The sequence below is a fragment of the Sarcophilus harrisii genome, chromosome 2, assembly GCF_902635505.1.
Source record: "Sarcophilus harrisii chromosome 2, mSarHar1.11, whole genome shotgun sequence".
Lineage (NCBI taxonomy): Eukaryota > Metazoa > Chordata > Mammalia > Dasyuromorphia > Dasyuridae > Sarcophilus > Sarcophilus harrisii.
The window spans coordinates 559,504,152-559,524,926 of record NC_045427.1 but is presented as its reverse complement, the minus strand read 5'-3'; the positions used below and the strand labels follow the sequence as shown (position 1 = coordinate 559,524,926).

Below are 20,775 nucleotides of genomic sequence, written 5' to 3'. Positions count from 1 at the left end.
ACGGCCTCAGACACTTAGTAGCTGTGTGACCCTGGGCAAATCCCTTCACCCTATTTGCCTCAGTTTCCTCAGCTGTAAAAATATCCCCCCAGTGGGGATAGTCAGACACAACTGAACAACAAATTTGGGGAAAAGAGAAATAAAATAATAAAAGTAATAAAACTAGAAAGGAAGAGTGGCAGAGGCGCCTGGAAGACCTTAAATACTAATCTAATTGAATATTATCAGTTCTACTCAACTGGCACTTAGCACTAGATATCAGGGAAATAAAGAGATTTGGAAACCTTGGAGACCATCTCACCCAACCTCCTCATTTTATGGATGAGGAAGATGAGGACCAAAATGGTTATATGATTTGCTCAAAGGTCACACAGAACGTAAATGGCAGGTCTTTGTCTCCAAACCCAATGCTTGTTCCAGTTTGTTCAATTCAAGAAATATTTATGAAGGTCCTGGAAGTCCTGCCCCTGCCTCCTCCCAAAGACTCAGCATTTCATCCCTCCCCGCAGAGGGCAAGCACTGAGTGGGCTAATAAGAGACCTTCAAATAGATTTTCCAGCTAATCAGTTCCCTCTTTCCAGACACAAAGCCAGTGTGGGCAAAAGGCCCTCTCTGAACCTTCACACACACACACACACAAATACAGACAGACACACATACAACCCCCATGCACACAGACATTAACGCTTGCAGGTGGAAGGGGGGGGTGCCTCTGGGCCTCTTGGGAAGGAGGGCCTGAAGATGGAGGAACAGGGCAGCCTCCCAGAGACTGTTATGGGTTGCCGGGAAACAAGTGACTGACCAGACCCTGACTCCAGAGCCTTTTGATGTCCAACCAGTTGCCTTTCCCAGCTGGGGAAATCCCATATCATATGCAACATGTGTGCTCCTCTCACAATCACAGGCCCAGGCCTGTGTGCGTGGATGTGCAAATGAGCATATGGATCTGGCTTGGCTCTATGATATCACAGTCTGGGTGAGGAGATTCTAGCCCAGATTCAGGGTTTACTATGAGGAGTCATGGGAGGAGAGCTGGGGCTGGTGGAGAAAAGCCCTGTCTCCGTCCCTCCTCCAAACACCCCATTCTGCAGAGGTCTAGCAAGGAACTGTCGATAGTGTCACGTGGATGGGATTCCAGCCTGTGTTCCCTCTCTGTCTGGTTCAACTTTGTCCATTTGTGCCCATAATACACACGTACACACACACACGCATCAACAGGCACACAGAGAGACCCTGACAGATAGACACAGAGAACCATCACACACATAAACACACACATATACACATAAACAGGAGGCCTTACCAACTCCCTCTTTCTAACCAGTTAGTTTCACCCTCAAGAGCCACAAAAAATAAAAAACAAGATTCAAATTCAACAAAACCCTCAATCCTCAAACCCCAAGTCCCATTATGAAACTACAATTAAGAAAATGTCTTCAGTGAGCAAGCCTTAAAGGCATCCAAAATTTAGTCATTTTATTACTCCAAATCCACAGTGAGAAAGGAAGCAAAGGCATTGGGAGGAGAAGAATAAATCAAAGTCCCTTCCCCGGTTCCTAGCCCCCTGGCCCTCCCTGCCCCCTCTACTTGCTCTGTGTGTCTAATATGGGCTCCTGGGGGTCAGCAACAAGCTGAGAGCTCTCCTCCCTTCTCCCTTTCCCCTCCTCCTCCTTACACCTGCCCTTCCTCTCTGCCATCCTTCAATCCCCACGCTTTCTATCTTTATCTCTCTTCTTACCTTCTCCGTCCCTCCCCTCCCTTCTTTCCTTTTCTCTTCACTTTTCTCCCTCTTCTTTCCTCTATAATTCCTTTGGGTCAATATTACAGACCAGCCCCAAAGCCTGGCTAACCAACCAAGAACTATTTCTAAGGAAAATGGGCCTAGAACTGAAGGAAAAACCAAGGGGACCCAGAGACTTGGTAGCGAGAGACTGAGGAAGAGGAAGGAAACAAGGATTTATTAAGCATCCACTATGTGTCAGGCTGTGCCAATCACTTTACAAATATTTCATTTGGTAAGGAAAACTGAGCTAAAGTGGAAGGAGGGAAAGATGTTGGAGGGGATGAGGGACCAGGCAAAGGCAGAAGAGGCTCAATGGAGGACAAAAGGGCACCTGATAGCCTCTACCCCAGGAGGCTGAAATCCCCAAGCTAGTGGCAGCCCCTAAATATGCTTCTTGTATCCAGGATGAGAAGGTATCTGAAAAAAATTCTCCCTCCTGAGCCTCTCAGTCTGATTCCCCCAGCTCCCGCTTTTCCTGCCCCCCCCCCCAAAAGCTGACTCTGGGAAGCCCGCCCTTTCTCTATCCCTCAGAAGGCCTCCAGTCCTCAGAAGTCCACTTCAGCAAAGCCCTTCCACAGCAGAGGCCCTTATGGTCATGCCACAGCGGGCCTGCACTAAGGCTCCAATTACTTCTCTTCCCATCTTTGCTGGGGCCAGAAACTGATCTATGGGGTTTGTCTGAAGTCTCAATCCATAATGGGCCTTCAAGCCAGCCAGTGACCCTATAGCCCCTGTCCCTCTGTGGGTCTTTTGGGACCAGAGGCTTCAGAGAGGAGACCTACCTGCATTACATCTTGTTTATCTTGTTCTTCCGACTCTGGGAGCCCCCACTCTACGGGCCAAGAGCCAATTCCAAACCGGGCCAGGCCAGAAGGGGTCTGGGCAGAGGCTTCTGGCACTGTCCCCCTGACTAGCTCCTGGATTCTGAGTCTGCCAGGGCCACCCATCTGTCACTTTCTCCTTTCCAACCCTCAAGATTAAATTCATTGCCTTTTAAGAGAGCCAATCATCTGTGTTTTTCTCTTCTCCTCCCTGGCTCCCCTCTCCAACCAGCTTTTCCTTTTCTTGTTAGAAATTAAAACTCTGTGGGCTTAAGACTTTTAGATAGAGAACAGGGCTGGAGGGAAAGAATGTCCACTCTAGAAAGAACCAACGGTGATTGGTCATGTCACTTTACCCCTCACCCCATCTGACCCCTGTTCTTGTGCCTTTTCTAGGGAACTGGTGGAAGCTTGAGAAGCTTATTCCCCCACCCCCACCCCTCCACACCTACTCTGGATTTCCCATTGATTTGATCCCTACCTCTCTCTGTCCAAGGCCATTGATCCCATCTGGCCCAGGAGAGTTAGAATTAAATAGCCATCCAATTACCCAAAATCTGGTTCAAAATACGGGACAGGGAAGGCTGGCTTAAGCCCCTTAGGGTTAGGAAAAAACTAAGCTTATAAACTCAGCATTGATGACAAAACATAGGGCTGGGGGGGGGGTATCCTTCCCACAGATGATACACCACCAGCCATGTTGCCACCAAAACAGCAAGTGACTTACAGGAAGCACTGTGGAAGCCCAGGACATCCTGGCACATCCTGGTCCAACCCAGCTGAGCCTGAAAGTGCCCAGAGTGGCCAAACAGGTCTCTCCTTGCTCTCAGGGATGGCAGAGTCAACTTGTCCAGAAGACTCCCAGAGCCATAAACCACATTAGAAATTCTTCCCAACTTGGGGAGGATCCAAGCAGAAAAAGCAAAGCCAGGATTCAGGGGCTGGGTGGGTCAGACTGGAGAGCCAGGAACTGCCAAGCCCGGGCAGTAATGGCACAAGCTAGCTGTCCTTCCGTCTGTGTGTGTTTTTAGAAACAGGGCCCTGAAGTTTGGTTTGTTTCCCTGTCCGGTGCGCTCCCCCTGAGAGTGAGCCTCGGACCCTTCCCCTTACGTAGAACTGCGGACACACATGCATGTGAACATGGGCGCATATACCAGCACGCCCACACAACATGGGCACATACCAAGCCCCGCTGCCAGTGCACATCTTGAGGCAAACACCCTCAAACCTGCCTCCATAGCCACACACAAATCAATACGGGTGCTCCTTCATGTCCAAGCAGTGCAGCACAAGGCCAGACACCCATTTGTCCTAAGATCCTTTGGTTCTGTTATCATGGGTATAAAATGCCCAGGAACTCTCACCGCCCTGGGAGGGCACAGAGACAACATGGGGGAGGTAAGATGATAAGGAGATTTGCGGGGCCATCTGTCTGCCTGGCTCTGGGCTGGTGGCTGCCAGGGGAGCCCGGCCTTCCTCCCTCACTCTCCCTCTCTGCCTTCACATTACCCCTGGATCAGTCAGGGTTCTTCCCAAAAGCTTTTCACCCCGGGCCCTGCCGCCGGTCCCCTGCCCTCCGCCGCTGGTACCCAGCACAGAGCCGAGCAACTCCGGACCATAGAAAAGGCACGACAAGCCCAGCCAGCCCTGGGCACACCACACTGCCCTGGGCTACCCTCCCTTCCGAAGCCGGTGCTTTGCTACAAGGGACAGGGCTGCGCTGGGGGCCGAGGGCCGGAGGGGGTGGGGACGTGCTGCAGAAGGGCGCCTGGTCCTTACCAGAGAGGGTGTTCCTGGTGATCTGTCCCCCCATGACCGGCCGGGTGTGAGCACGGCCCCCTCGGGGCCTCGGTCAGAGGGTGGGTGCTGCTGGGGACCTCCCTAGGGGCAGGTGTGACCGGCAGCTGGCATCTCCCTTGCACTGAACGGCTTAGTGCCTGCTCACCGACACACACACACCCGCTAGCTAACGCACTGCTCACCGTCTCCAGCAGCTTCCACCCACTTTCAGACCCTCCCTCCTTCCTCCCTCCCTCTCCTGGTACAGGCAATAGGAGCTGTCATGTTTATTTACATAAGGAGGAGGAGACTGGAGTCTTCCTGAAATAGACAGGGAGCGCAGGGCCTTCTGTGGATGCAGCAGCCCCCCGGGCAGGAACCAGCCCCAGCGAGCGGTGGGCGCACACACCTCTCGCCCCCTCGCGGAGTCACATCCCGGACGGGCCGGCGCACCTCCGCACCAAGGCTCCCTCCCAGTCCCTCACAGAGCCTCACACACCCCAATAATGCAGCTCAAACCCAGTTACAGGCTTCTGTGTGCACATGCATTACACAAATGTCACCCACGGACTGTCAGCCATCCAGAATTACAGCATCTTCAGGTTGGAAAGGATCTTAGGGACATGGAGACCCATAGTCTCACATACACTGCATCCATAGGCGTACACACATATCACATTGCATGTATTCACCAGGAGTCTCAGGTTGGTGCTCTCTCTTTCTCTCCCCCCTTTCTCTGTTCTCCCCCACTCTTCGCTTCTTCTCTCTCCCCTTTTTCTCTCTTTCTCTTCACTATCTCCTCCCTTTTTCTCTCCTTTGCTTTCTCTGCTCTTCTTCCCCTTTTCCTCTCTTAATCTCTCCCCCTTACTCTCTGTCCCCTTTCTTTCTCTTGTTCCCCCTTTCTCTCTCCTCCCCTACTCTTCCCTTCTTCTCTCTCCCCCTTTTCTCTATTTCTTTCTCTTCACTATCTCCTCCCTTTTTCTCTCCCTTGCTTTCTCTCTTCTTTCTCTTTCTCTCTCCCCCTTTTTCTTTCTCCTTTTTTCTCTTTATTCTCTTTCTCTTTCTCCCCCCTTCTTCTTTCTCTCCCTTTTTTCTTTCTCTTGCTCCCCCTTTTTCTCTTCTCCCCCTCTTCCCTTTCTCTCTCTCCCCTTTTTCTCATTCTTTTTCTTCACTCTCTCCTCCCTTTTTCTCTCCCTTGCTCTCTCTCCTCTTTCTCTTTCTCTTCTTTTTCTCTCTCCCCTTTCTCTCTCTTTACTCTCTTTCCCTTTCTTTCTTCCCCTTGCTCTCTCTCTCCTTTCTCTTTCTGTCTCTCTCCCTTTTCTCTCTCCTCCCCCACTCTTTTCTTCCCTTCCTCTTTCTCCCCCTTTTTCTTTCTTCCCCTTTCTTCACTCTCTTCCCTTGCTCTCTCTCCTTCCTCTCTCTCTCTCTGCCCCATTCTTACCTTTCCTCCCTCCCTCCCTCTGTCTCTCACACTTTTTCCTTCCCTTCCCCATCCCTCTTTATCTCTTTTCTCTCTCCCTTCTTTTTCCCACTCTCTCTTCTCTCTCTCTCAGGATATCCCAAAGCAAGTGACTACTAAATGTGAGGAATAGATTCAGGGAAACTGTGTAGGGTGGAGCCCCCCTATACCTTGGCAGAGAGTGACAGACATCAGGGACAATAGAAATCCTGAAAGAAAGGGGGAGAGAGGGAGCCTCCTCTTGAAGCCATGGCCTACCTGCACACAAGGATCATTAAAGGAAGTTCACTGACCTTCTCTATTCTTTGCTAATATGGCAGTGACCTCTGCTGCCCCCTCCTCCGGAGGGTTCAATGTCATGCAACAACTGTTAGGTTCCTGGCCAGTCAGTTCTGAGTTCTGAGACCCAAAAGGTCATTACCCACACATACACCTAATCTGTCCCCATCTAGCCCCCACCTCCTCCCAGCCTCAGCATAAGCTCTGGACCATTAGAATGTTTCCGGTTTCAGGCTAAGAGAGAGGTTGAGTGGGTGAAAAATGGGAACAGCTGACTCTGGGAGCAGAAGACCGGAAAGGGCAGGATTATATTCTCAGATGGATGGTCTAGGTCACTCAGATGGACAGGATGGCACTAAGGTAAAAACCTGAGTCAACATTCTCAAGAGATGAGGAGAAATTAATCAGCCACCCAGGAGGGCCTTGTGGCTATCTTCCCTTCCCTTTGCCAAGGAAAGTAGGGAGGGGGGGAGCATCAGGGCCCAGGAGACTGATCCCTGGGAAAGGAACTGTCAGCCAAATCCAGGTAGGCAGGAGGAAAAGGACCCAATTTATTCATTATCCTGATTCACTTGCTGACCTCTCAGCCTGGTGACACAGGGCAATTTAGGAGCCAACTCAAATAATTTCAACATGGGAATTTTTACACCTCAGAGTTCTACAAAAGTTACAAATTAGGGCCTAATTTATTATTTTGTTGATTGTCTAGACCTAAGAAAATGATGGAAAATTGTGAATAATGCAGATTAAACTTAAAAGGGTAAGATATATCTATATGTATATGTATGTATATTTACATATACACAGATATATTTGGAGAGATGATTGTTAAACATTACTAGCACACAACACAAATTATGTCTTGTGTTTCAATGGCTAATGTTCCCATTCACCAAACATCCCTCATCCACCAACCCCACCCCAGAAAGAAAATCCTTCACTGAGGAGAAACCAGTTGGGTCCCTAATTACAGATCTAAATATACACATCTTCATCATCATCACTGCTGATATTTATATAGAACTTTAAGGTTTATAAAACACTTTATCAATATTAACTCATTTTATCCTCACAATAATCATAGGATGTACATTTCTTATCTCCGTTATACAAATAAGAAAACTGAGGGAGGCAGAGGACTTACCCAGCCTCACATCACTTTACAAATATTAACTCATTTTATCCTCACAACAACCATAGGAAATAAGTGCTTTTCTTATCTCCATTTTAGAGATAAGAAAACTGAGGAAGGCAGAGGACTTCCCTGAGGATCATATCAATAGTGAATGTCTGAGGCTGAATTTGAACTCAGATCTTCCAAATTCCAGTCCAGCCCTCTATCCGCAGCACCACGAACTCTGCCCATATTATCTGCCTTGACAGGACTTATATAAGCCCTTTGAGGACAGGACTGACTATGTCATTTTTAATTTTGTACCCCCAGCAGTGTCTGGCACATAGTAGGTGTTTAATAAATGCTTATTGATTTACTGACTGATATATCCATACATTCATAAATCCCTTTAAAAAAAAAAAAACTCAAATGATTTCAAGTTTTTGTCCTATCTATCTAAACTTTTGTTGTTGCTCTTGTCCAGTCATTCCAGTTGTCTTGACTCCTTCTAACCCCATTTGGGTCCTCATTTCTTGGCAGAGATAATAGAGAAGTTTACCATTTCCTTCTCTAGATCATTTAACAGATAAGGAAACTGAGACAAACAAGGTGAAGTGATTTGACCAGAGTCACACAGCTAGTAGGTCTGAGACCACATCTGAACTCAGGTCTCTGTGACTTCTCACCAGACTCGAAATCCACTATGTCACCTACCTGCCCCCCTACCTAAATTAGCTACAGCCTGAACAATGTTTCAAGCTTCTGGATCTGCCTAAGGTCTAGAGCAGGGCTAAGTCCTGAGTATATTATAACATACACACACATTTATTAAGTAAGCACTTTCTGTTTGCAAAGTACTGTAACTGTATTGAGGCTAGGAGAGATGAGAACTTGTACATAAATTAGATAGTAACAGCTCTCAAGAAGTTTTATGGTCCAGAGGGCTCTAGAAAGATTTGTTGAATGTTATTAGTATTTTGCTTGGAATTCTATTGGTGTAAGGAATTCCCAGAGAGGAAATCCTCTACAAAAGCACATGTACATCTTATAGTCTAGGAGGGCTACCTTAGGCACCCAGAGGTGACTTGCCTTATTCAGTATGAGTACAATATAAGTCAGAGGCAAGCCTTAAAGTGAGGGCTCATTCCTCTATCCACTAAACCACATTCCTAAATCTGTGTCGGAGAGCGAATTTGTTATTTCTTTGGTACTAGAAACTCCCTCTTCTGGATGTAAGCCAGCACCCTCTTTGTAATTTATAGTAAGAAAGTATCAAAACTCCCTGCAACACTGGAGAGGGCTAGAATCAGATTGAAATGTAACTGGGAAATATTTAACAAAATAAATAAAAATACAATACAACATGGATAATGTTAATTTGTGGTTTTCTAAGTCAATATGCAGTCCCAAAGACCAAACTATTTGAGTTTAGAATTCAATATTAAGAATATTAAGAGGCTAAAAGATTCAGCCAGGATCACACAGCAAGTATGTGTACAAAACAGCCCTTGAACCATCTCTTCAAGACTGGCTCTCCATCCAATCTGCCATGGCTGCCAGTTGTCATTATTGTTACTATTATCATTAATTGTGATTAATAACAATAAGAAATTATTGTTATGACACATATTGGCTGTGACCATGAGTAAGTAACTATCTTTCTGGTCTAATTGGACATCATCCCCCTCACCCCACATTCTGTGATTCAGTCAAATTGGTCTTCTCTCTGTTCTTCACACATAGAACATTCCATTTCCTGCTTCCAAAGCTTTGCACTAGCTGTATTCCCATATGTCTGGAATGCATTCTCTCCTTACTTCCGAGTCACAGAATCCTTCTCTTCAAGGTACAGCTCATACATCACCTTCTGTATGAAGTCTTTACCATCCCCTCCCTCCGCAAACAACCTGTATTCAACTAATATGTGTATATTTGCACTTATTCATGTAACACTTATATATGTGTAAATATGAATATGTGTGTATAGACTTGTCCTTCCCTTTAGAGTGTAAGCTCTTTGTGAGTAGACATTGTTTCATTCTTTGTACTCATATCCCTAGATGTGTCTAGCACACGAAAGACATTTAATAAATACTTGTTGATTGATTGAGCGACATCAGGAGTTTCTTCACCTGGGAAATTACCTATATCAGTGAACATCCTTACAAACATTACTTCAGTCTTTATGACCAAAGCAGAACTAGAGATCATTACTGATCACAAAATAGAAAATTTCGACTATACCAAACTGAAAAGTTTTTGTACAAACAAAACTAATGCAGACAAGATTAGAAGAAGCAATAAACTGGGAAAATATTTTTACAGTTAAATGTTCTGATAAAGGCCTCATTTCCAAAATATATAGAGAATTGACTCTAATTTATAAGAAATCAAGCCATTCTCCAATTGAAAAATGGTCAAAGGATATGAACAGACAACTCTCAGATGAAGAAATTGAAACTATTTCTAGTCATATGAAAAGATGCTCCAAGTCATTATTAATCAGAGAAATGCAAATTAAGACAACTCTAAGATACCACTACACACCTGTCAGATTGGCTAAGATGACAGGAAAAAATAATGATGATTGTTGGAGGGGATGCGGGAAAACTGGGACATTGATGCATTGTTGGTGGAGTTGTGAACGAATCCAACCATTTTGGAGAGTAGTTTGGAACTATGCTCAAAAAGTTATCAAACTGTGCATACCCTTTGATCCAGCAGTGTTACTACTGGGATTATATCCCAAAGAGATTATAAAGAAGGGAAAGGGACCTGTATGTGCACGAATGTTTGTGGCAGCCCTTTTTGTAGTGGCTAGAAACTGGAAACTGAATGGATGTCCATCAGTTGGAGAATGGCTGAATAAATTGTGGTATATGAAAATTATGGAATATTACTGTTCTGTAAGAAATGACCAACAGGATGATTTCAGAAAGGCCTGGAGAGACTTACACGAACTGATGCTGAGTGAAATGAGCAGGACCAGGAGATCATTATATACTTCAACAACAATACTAGATGATGACCAGTTCTGATGGATCAGGCCATCCTCAGCAACGAGATCAACCAAATCATTTCTAATGGAGCAGTAATGAACTGAACTAGCTATGCCCAGAAAAAGAACTCTGGGAGATGACTAAAAACCATTACATTGAATTCCCAATCCCTATATTTATGCACACCTGCATTTTTGATTTCCTTCACAAGCTAATTGTACAATATTTCAGAGTCTGATTCTTTTTGTACAGCAAAATAACGTTTTGGTCAGGTATATTTATTGTGTATCTAATTTATATTTTAATATATTTAACATCTACTGGTCATCCTGCCATCTGGGGGGGGGGGTAAGAGGTGAAAAATTGGAACAAGAGGTTTGGCAATTGTTAATGCTGTAAAGTTACCCATGCATATATCCTGTAAATAAAAGGCTATTGAATAAAAAATAAAATAAAATAAAATGATCATCTCTAAAAAAAAAAAAACAAAAAACAAAAAACATTACTTCATTTATGCAGTTCTATACATTTTCTGAGGGGCTTTCCCATATATTTTCATCTGATTGTAAACCTAGTCTCCTTTCTGCCACATATCCCTGCTGGAACTAAAACCAGATTAATTGACCATCATCACTGCTTGCTTCTCCATGGCTGAGCAAAAGCAAACCTTTGCTTTCCCTGAGGGACACTTTCCCAACTTTCTCTCCTACAAGCTTCCCTCACCAGGACACCTCTTTCAGAGAAGCCTGAAACTTGGGGTTCACTTGCCTCTTCCATCACCCTGAACCTTTCTCTCTTTTACTCAAAGAAGCAAGATTTGCCTAATCACACTGGGAACCAGCTAGATATGGCAATTACTATGAATTATGGCTATGAAAATACATTATACCGGCAAGAGTGAGATTTTTGAAATGACATCTTGAAAATGAAACTAAAGTAGACTTCATAGGAATCCCTCTCTTTAAGAAAGACTGAAAGGAGAAACCTTACAGTACTGGGACCCACTTGTGGAGTCAGAGATTATCTTGGCCCTACTCTTCTGCAGATCCCAGGAGGATAGGCAGGTACGACATTATTATCCCATTTTACAGATGAAACAATTGAGAACAATAGAGTTAAGTGATTTATCTAGCTAGTTAGTGATGAAACCTGAACTATAACTCAGGATTCTTCATTTCCAGTTAGTGTCAGTGAACTTGGAATAAAGGAAGTAGGGGAACTTAATCCCAGGAAGGAGTGGGGAAAGACAGAATATATACTTAATGTAAATATCCAGAGAGATCCACGACTTTGGATGGTGATGAAGGAAGGCCTAAGTAACAATGCTATCTCTAGAAAAACATGACTATCACTTTTTGGAGACTAGACAGGGCTTGGGATTTAAATATTTATTTATTCATTTTCAAAATCTGCAACAAAAATGGTCTTTGTCAATGAGTCATCTGAAAAAGCAGAGGCCTTTCTTCTCATTTCTGCTGGGCTAGAGCCCAAGGCTACTAACCCTCCCTTTCTGCTTCTCCTAAGATCAGGCCAAGAGCCTATGCCCAGATCTGCAAAGGTGAGGTGATTTCTCTGACAAGGACATCATCCTGAGACAGGTGTCCCATCAGTGAGAGCCGCCACCAGTCAGTTCAATGAATAGGGAGTGAAGGGCAATGGCCACAGGGATATAAGAAGCAACTTGAAGGTCTTCTGATGTCCTCAGTCCCAAGCAAACCTCACTCAGACACATTTTCTCATATATATGTGTGTGTGTGTGTGTGTGTGTTTGTATGTGTATATGTATATGTGTATATATACACACGTATATGTCATGTGTACACATGCAGCTCCCCAAACACACTCACACATGTCCATGGTTATTGATATACACATAAACACAGATACTTCCTGAAAGATCCAACAGTGATACAAACAGGGTGTGGCTACCCAGAGAGATTTCTATCCCAGCTCACATCCACTGTGGCAAGTCTAAACTGAGGGGGGAAAGAATCAGGATCGATTAGTGAACATTTTCATTTCTGCCACTTTTGGCTTTGTCATCTTCAGTCTCTATTAATAGTAAACATTTGTTTGTGATAACATCAACAATGATGGCATCTAAGAACTTCTTGGTGGAGATGGCCTAGCCCAATCTTACCTACAAGCCTAGTAGCTGAAAGGGGCTAGGAAACAAGATCAGAAGGAAGAAAAGGAGAGAAGAAGGAGAAGAAGAATGAAAAGGAGGAGGAGGGGGGGAAGGGAGAGACAGAGACAGAAATGGGGGAGAGGAAGGGGAGAGAAAAGGAGGGAAGAGGGAGACACAGAAACAAAGAAGACCTGAAGTAGAGATATGTTTTCCAATTTTTTATCTAAAGCAGAGAATATTTATTTTTAATGCAATTCTATTGTCAATTATATATGTATATATATATATATATATATATATATATATATATATATATAACATACACATATACTATGTATATGTTACATATACTAGCACAAGGCCAAGGAAAGAAAGCTAAATAGGGAGCCAGCTTTAGTGAACAAAATAGTCTATCTGGAAATAGTAATTCCTAAAAAATTGGATGATGATTTCTTTGGGTAAACATGTTTATAATTTAATAATCTTGTCTTTACTATAGCTTACTCAGCAAACATGGACTTTTTTATAACACAAACATAAACTTGACGAAATTACCAAAGTTTTAATTAATTAAATTTTACTGTTTTGAACCTATGCCATAAGCTCATAGAGTGGAAAAGGAAACAAAGAAAAGCCTCCGCTTTATGAGAAGGAAGAAGGGAAAATAAGAGCCATGTTCTCCTTGGGGAGCCCTTGTCAGGAGGGGCTAGGGAGAGACATGGCTTCCATCCTCAGTCTGAAGGAGACAGACACAAACACTGATACAAGACAGGAGACACACACCAGAGATGTGTAAACATAGGCATGACAGATTCCGGCTGTACATGCTAGAGAATTGGCTGGAGACTTGGGCCTTTGTGCTAGAAGCCCATCTACAATAAACCAGGGCTTCTCTTGTTCCAACTCCAGTTCTTCCCATCCCTCCCCTTATCCAGCCCCCTCAGGGCAGCCAAACCACATTCCAACTGCCTTGATTATACTAGCCCATTGGGTCACCCTACAGCTTCCATGGCTACATTGAAAGCCAATGGAACCCAGAGGGGCTGGGACCTTTGTCCAAGGTCTTCAGGCAGAGCAGCCACATGCAAATAAATAATCCCTCCTTCCTACCCCTATCCCCTTTTGTGCCTCTTTTTCCAAGGGGAACTCAAGTCCTCCTTCAGAGTAAATGCAACTGAGGACAGGTGAAGACAGAGCAGTCGGTTTATTCCAGACCCTTCCTGTGGCTCCTCTAAGAAAGCACTGTGACAACCTTGCTCTTCAATCCACCCCAGAGTCTATCTCCCTCTTAAAAGACTCCCACTTATGAGATTCTAATCTCTACAACTTCAAGGACTATGATTTATCCAACTATTTAATAAATCTTTCCTGAATTCTGTTCCTCACCAAGTTATAAGGAAATGGAGATGGTGGGGAGAGAGAGATGGGGGGTAGAGGAGAGAGGGAGAGAGGGAGGGAGGGAGGGAGAACAGAAGGAGGATGAGGAGAGGAGAAGGAGGAGGAGGAAGAGAAGAGGAGAATAGGAAAGAAGAAGAAGAAGAAAAAGAAAGAAAGAAAAAAAGGAGGAGAAAGAGGAGAAGGAGGAAGAAGATGAGAGAAAGAGGAAGAGGGGGGGAAGGAGAGAAAGAGATGGGGGGAAGGGAGGGGAAGAGAAGAGGGAAGGAGAGGGAAACATAGAAACTAAGAGACAAACACAGAAACAGGGAGACACAGAAAGAAGGAGTAGATCCAAAATCTGCCCTCAGTGAGCATTGCCAGGAAAGAATCATAACTGACATTTATATAGCTCTTTAATGTTTTCAAAACACTTGACCCACATTTCTCATTTGAGCTTCTCAAACACCTTGCAAGAGAGGTGTTACAGGCATTATTAATGCAGCCTCCCTGAGCCTCAATTGTTTCATCTCTAAAATGGGGCTAAATAAGAGCATTTGTCTCCCAGGGTTGTGAGGATGGAATGACAATGTATAGAAAGTGTCTTACCACTTTTTATGTTAGCAAAGAATTGTAAACAAAGTAGATGATGCCCATCGAATGGGGAATGGTTAAAGAAACCTTGGTGCCCTCATGTAACGACATATGACTGTGCTAGTGAGAGTCTGAGACTAGATTGGAATTGGGGGCCTTCTTGCCTCCAGGTGCAGCGCCCAAGATCTGCCACATCATGGTAGATGAGAGCAAAGGTAGAAAGAAGAGAGGGAGGGAAGGAAAGGTCTAATACTCTCAGATGCCAAAACCTAGTGTCTCCAGAAAGGAAGCTTGGGAGGCAGGTGGGAGTGACTCCAATCCATGAGATGCTGAGACACAAACTGGAAAATACAAAAAAACTCTGGTAAAGGCCGGGAGTGGGGATGAGGAGAACAGAGAGAAAGCAGCTGTCTTTAATACCTGCTCCATTCTTCTTCACCTAGACTTGGGGAGTTATCTGGAAAGAAGCCAGATTTGCTCTGAAGTGGTCAGAATTTAAAAAAAAAAAAAAAAAACCCAGCATGGGGACTGAACATGTGGTCTCAGTCTCATCAAATCTAACTACTAAGCAACAAAACGCAGCCCCCATCATCTCTTGTAGCAATAACCAAGATGGACCTGCCCATACTTTCCTGCCTCCCACTTCTGCTCAGGTATCCCCCAACTTAGAGGCTGATCCCTCATCCTTCCCTCTACCTATGGGAATCCTCCCCCAGCATAAGTGTGTTAGCCTAGGAGTATGGTAGTAGAGGGGTTCATCTGTGCACCCAAACTGCTCCTAGATGAATACAGCTGAATACCGAAGGGTTAATGCAGCAACAGAATAACCAAATAAAACTTCAGCTCCCACCCCCAGACATTTCCCTCCAGAATGGCTTCCTGCAGCTGTCCTGATCTCCCTATTTACATATTCAACCATTCACTCCTTGGTCTCTACCCCCTCCCTTTCTTCCTTCTCCCTCCTCTCTCCTCCTCCCTCCTCCTCCCTAGCCTTTCCCCCCCTCACTCAAGCTTCCTGTTCCAAGATGCCAGGCCTGAGACTCATGTCTTAGATTTTTCTCTCTGGTTGCCAGAATCTCACATACTAAATAGCTTTAAGCAGGGCTGGTCTTCTAGACTAGGGACAAGGACCAAGAACATAAGAGTCCCTATATGCTCCTTTAACTAGGAATTAGGAGACCTGAACTTGAGCTTTTAGCAATGTGAGAGCTGTTCATGGGCTATCCAGGTATATATATCAAGTGGTTCTCTACCAATCAATCAATCAAAAAAAATGTATTAAACACCAACTATTTTCAAGGCACTTATATGCTAAGATATAAAAATCCAAAGTCAAAAGAGGGATAGCCCCTATCCTTAAGAAAATCTAGATATAAAGGAAATAGCATATACAAAATATAGCAAAGATAATTCACTGGAAATTGGGGGATTGGCAAAGGTATCCTAAAGAAAGTGGCACTTGAGCTGAGATTAATGGTAGAAGCAAAGAGGGAGGGCAAACCAGGTAGAGGACACAGTCAAAGCAAAAATCAAGAGACAGGACATGAAGTACTGTGTATAAGGACTAGTAATAAGGTCGGATTCATTGGACCTGTGGGCAGTGATGTATATAATAAGACTAGAAAGGCATGTTGGAGTTAGGTTGTAAAAAATTTTAAATAGTCAAGCAGAGTAGTTTATTTTTATCCCAAGTGATTAAAAAAAAAAAACACTGGAGTTGATTGGTTAGGGTGGAGGGAGTAGGGTGACATGGTCAGATTTGTGTTTTTTAAAAATCACTTTGGAAGCTAAGTGGAGGATGGACAAGACAAAGACCAATCCATTATCCAAAGATACAAAATTGGGCCAGTGAGGTGGTGCAGTGGACAACAGAGAACTGGTCCTACAATCAAGAGGACCTGCATCCAGCCCTAGATGTTTACTAGCTATGTGATCCTGGGCAAGTCCCTTAACCCCAATTGCCTTGAAAAATAAAAACAAAAAGATACTAAATACATTGCAATGGTCCAGGCAAGTGGTAGATATAAGGCCTGAACTAGGGTGGCGGCTATGGACCTTCCTACCCTTGGAGTCCTATCTGACACTACCGGAAGACCTATTGGGAAGCATTTTTATCCACTGGAAAGAGATGTGTGTCTTCTGACCTTGCCTTCCCTTTCCCTACCATACCACCAACAAAAGCAGGAAACCATACTCTAGAATACCCTAGAAGACAGACAAGCTTTTAGAAGAGGAATGACCCTGTGACTCTTTTATTGTATTTGACTTACCCACGGTCATGCAAGTATTAAGTGTCTGGGGCTGGATTTGAATTCAGGTCCTCCTGAATCCAGAGCTGGTGCTCTATCTAACATAGCACCTAGCCCCTCTTTCTGGTGACGCTTTTTAAAAAGCAAGACATATATGTGCTCCTAAGAACTCAGTATAATGAAGACAGAGCTCTGGAGAGCCCATCTCTTGACAAAAGAAACTGCTATTAGGAGATCTCAGCTCTCGATAAAGAGAGAGGGCAGTAAGGGGTAAGAGTTTTTCCTCTTGGTTTTCCCTCCCTTGGCAAATCTCACTCCCAGCAGAGACAGGGGGAGCAACATGAGGACACCACGAGAATAGAAAGGACACCAGGGAGCAGAAATGCTCCAGGAATGTGCTGTCTGGACTGTGTGCATCCTCTCTGTGCGTGATTCTTTACTAGTGAGCTCTGCCTGTGTGGATATTCTTCTCACTAACACTGGGCATTTGTTGGAGAGCACGCTTCAAGTTTAAGGAATAAATGTTTTGTTACTATGCTTTTACAGTAAATGCTTTTTCTCTGAGCTGTGTGCTCTGGCTTACTATCAAAGGAATATGTATTGGGGGGGTGGAGAGGGGGTTATAAGCTATAAATTTTTGTTTGGTCTTCAGAATACCTTGAACCTGAGGTAGTAATGAGGAGCCAGACTTACATACATGAATTGATAAGGGAGATAGCTTGACAGACAACAAAACTCCACTAATCTTTGGGACAGTGCTCCTAAATTTCTCTCTTTAGAAAAATGTCTTTTCTAATTAGATAGAAAGATATAAGCCTAAATTTATCCATTTATATAAAGACATTGATATTTAGATAGATTTAGGCCTATACTTTAACTATGGATCTACCTATATCTATCTACATATCTATATATTATGTATTATACATATTAAATTATGTAATATATAAATATTATAGAGATTTAATAGATATATACCATATTAAAATAGCTATGAATAATAAATATATAACAAATATATGTGCATATATTGAGATAGATAATAGATTTAGATAGATATCTCTTTATCTAACTACATCTATCTTTATATGTAGATCTAGATATACCCATACATTTATTTATCATATATTGTATATCAAATCTATCTAAACTATCTATACTTAGAAGGCAGCTGGGTGGCTCACTGGATACAACATGGAGTCAGGAAGACCCAAATTCAAATTCAGCTTCGAACACTAACTAGTTATGTAACCTTGGTCACTTAATCTCTATTTGTCTTAATTTACTGGAGAAAAAAATGGCAAAATATTCCAGTATCTTTACCAAGAAAACTCCACAGACAGCATTGGTGTACTATGGTCCATGGGTCATGGAAAGTCAGACATGACTGAACATCATCTACCTATCTAGCCATCTATTCATCCATCCATCCATCCGTTTATCCATCTATCCATCCATCCATTCATCCATTAATCTATCATCTATGTATCTATATTTTCTACCCTATTTTTTACCCTGACTGTAAAACCAGATACCTCTCCATGCTCCCAGTTCCTACTGTGATTGAAATCCTATCTCTACTTTCCTGCACTGCTGCCAGAGTCTCCAAACTGGTACTCCTATCTCTTGATGTCACTGGATTTTCATATTGCTATTACAATAGCCCAGAAAAGAGGTGATGAGCACCCAAATTAGAATGGTGGTCCTGGGATGAGAGAAAAGGGGGAAGGATGTGAGAAAAGTTGTGGAGGTAGAAAGGACAAGATCATGATAAAAGAGAATTATGGGAAAGGGATAGGTTTGGGGAGAAAGGTAAAGGATTTCGTTTTGGACACATTGAGTTTAAGATGGTATTATCCTACTATTGACTTAGGTTTGTCAAGTTCACTCATCTAAGAAAAAACCTTGGACTTAACCTTTAAAAGAGGACAATCTGGTGAGAGAAGAGGACCTATGGGGAGTAGAGGAAGTTACACACAGATGGAAATTTAGTTCCCTGGAGATAGGTTTGTGTATTCATTTGGTTCCACTAGAAAAACTGAATGGTCCCAAAGGAGTTCACCAAGGACCTTACCAGATGGAGAAAAAGATCAACTCAGAGACAAAGATTGGTATGGAATCAAAAACACAGAAAAAGGAACAGTTATCACAGTAGAAGAAGGAGAAAGATTCCTTTCTCCTTGAAAGGCATGAGAGGAAACCACAATTTGGAGCAACAACTTAAAACTGTCCCTTTGTAGATATCAGGAGGTATACCTATCATATAGGCCCCTATGGATGGTGGGAAGGTTGTTATATTCTCCTGAAATACCTTCTCCTTCTGGTGAAAGATAACCAAAATAGCATTGTAAGTTCTAAAAATTATATAAGTCCTTAGTTCCTTTCTCTTTTGGATATTCCTTGCCTTCTCCCACCCCCAAAGAGATGTTATAAGATCTTATACATCTGGGAAACAATGAAGAGCTGCTGAAGACAGGAAGGGAGTTGTATTGATAGTTTATGGGTTCAGATATGAGTTCTTTGGGTTTTGTCTTTCAGGTTAAAATATATATAAACCCTATAGTCCATGTTTGTTGGCCTAAATCCTTGCAAAAGAGCCAAGGATCCTTTTCCATTTTTTGGTGGAAATCTAGGATATGCCAAGTTCTGCTATTTCTATAGCTTCTCTGGTAACACAAAACACAGAGATTTATGGAAGAAACCTCCTGAACTTAGTTCATACAAGATCAGAGCTTCAATTATACGTCCTGAGTTACGCTATTCATGTGAATAAAGTAAATTTTCAATTTCTATTTTTCTCATTATCTAATTCCTGTGATTTCACTCATAGGAGACACCTTGTAGATTGAGTTCTTAACCTTTTTTGTGTCATAGATCTCTGGCAGTCTGTTGAAGCCTATTAACTCCTTCTCAACATATTGCCTACTTCATGATAGAAGGAAATGTTAAATTTCCTTTAGAGGTTAGTGAAAATAAAGGCGTAATTTTGTTTTCTTATCCAAATTTCCAGACCTCTTTAGGATCTTTGGTCCCTAAGTGAAGAATCTCTCAGACAGATTATAAATTCCATGAGATTAGGAGATATATCTCATTCATCTTCATATGCCCCCAATACCTAGCAGAGGGTTCTATACATAGTAGGTACTTAACATTTGTGAGACTGAGTCAAATTTAACCCAGAATTGTGCACAAAATGGGCACTTACAGAATCACAATCGGAGTTGGAAAGGACTCCAGAAGCCATCTAGCTACCACAACCTATACCAATCCAGAATTTCACCTTTAACATCTTCAACAATTGTTAATTCAGCCTCTGCTTGAGAAGCCCCAGTGAAGGGGAACTCACTGCCTTTCAAGGAAGAGGATTCAATTTCTAGATAGCTCTAATTGTCAAAAAGTTTTCCCTTACACTGAGCCAAAATATCCCAACCTATAGCTTCCACCCATTTCTCCTAGTTTTAGTATCTTGAGCCAAACGGAGCAAAATCTAATCCCTGACATCTTATCAAATATTTGAAGAGAGTTTTCATACCCCCATCTCCCATCCCAAACTCTCAAGTCTTCTCTTTTCTAGATTAAACTCAAGTTCATTCAAACAATCTACATATGGCATGATTTTCAGTCTCCTCACCACGAAAAGATGATGACACCCTCATCAGTAAAAGGCATTTATAGGAGAAGGGTGGCTTTTAGGGAAAAGATAATGAGTTTAGTGTGGGACATGTTGAGTTTAAGATGTCTATAAGGACATTCATTTTGAAATATACACTCTCCTCTGAATATTTTCCAGATCACAAATATCTTTCCTAAAATGTGAAGTCCAGATCTGAACCCAACACTCTATGTAATCTATAAGGGCAGTGTCCAAAACTTTCACCTGCCTCATTATGCAATCTAGTCTCTTTTACAGTGGCTATGGCACATTATTGATTCACATGGAGCTTGTAGTCTACTGGAAACCCTGGATCTTTTCCATGTTAATCCAAAAATTCTCTACTGAGTACCTCCCATATGCCCAGTCCAGAAGGGAAAGATGCAGCCATTCCCATTCAGGAATGTTTGAGTAAGCTAGAGAGACAACATGGATGAAAAAAAAAGGACAAATTCCAGGCAAAATTTGCTTAGGGACTAACGAACAATGCAGATGGAAATTATATAAGTTGCAAGAAAGGAGTCATCATTATGAGTTAGAATGG

The 20,775-nt window shown here is 43.0% G+C and overlaps 1 protein-coding gene across 4 annotated transcripts in view; it reads right to left on the bottom strand.

Moving 5' to 3' along the window:
• Window positions 1–20,775, bottom strand: part of NEURL1 (neuralized E3 ubiquitin protein ligase 1) — a 96,774-nt gene that overhangs the window by 38,245 nt on the left and 37,754 nt on the right. The window contains exon 1 of one of the 4 annotated variants that reach the window (XM_031955785.1): window positions 4,384–4,577. The exons of the other annotated variants lie outside the window; for them this stretch is intronic. Coding sequence (XP_031811645.1) covers window positions 4,384–4,417 — 34 coding nt within the window. The 5' untranslated portion in view covers window positions 4,418–4,577. Of the gene's footprint in view, window positions 1–4,383; window positions 4,578–20,775 lie in introns of those variants that run through there. 4 annotated transcript variants of the gene reach the window in all.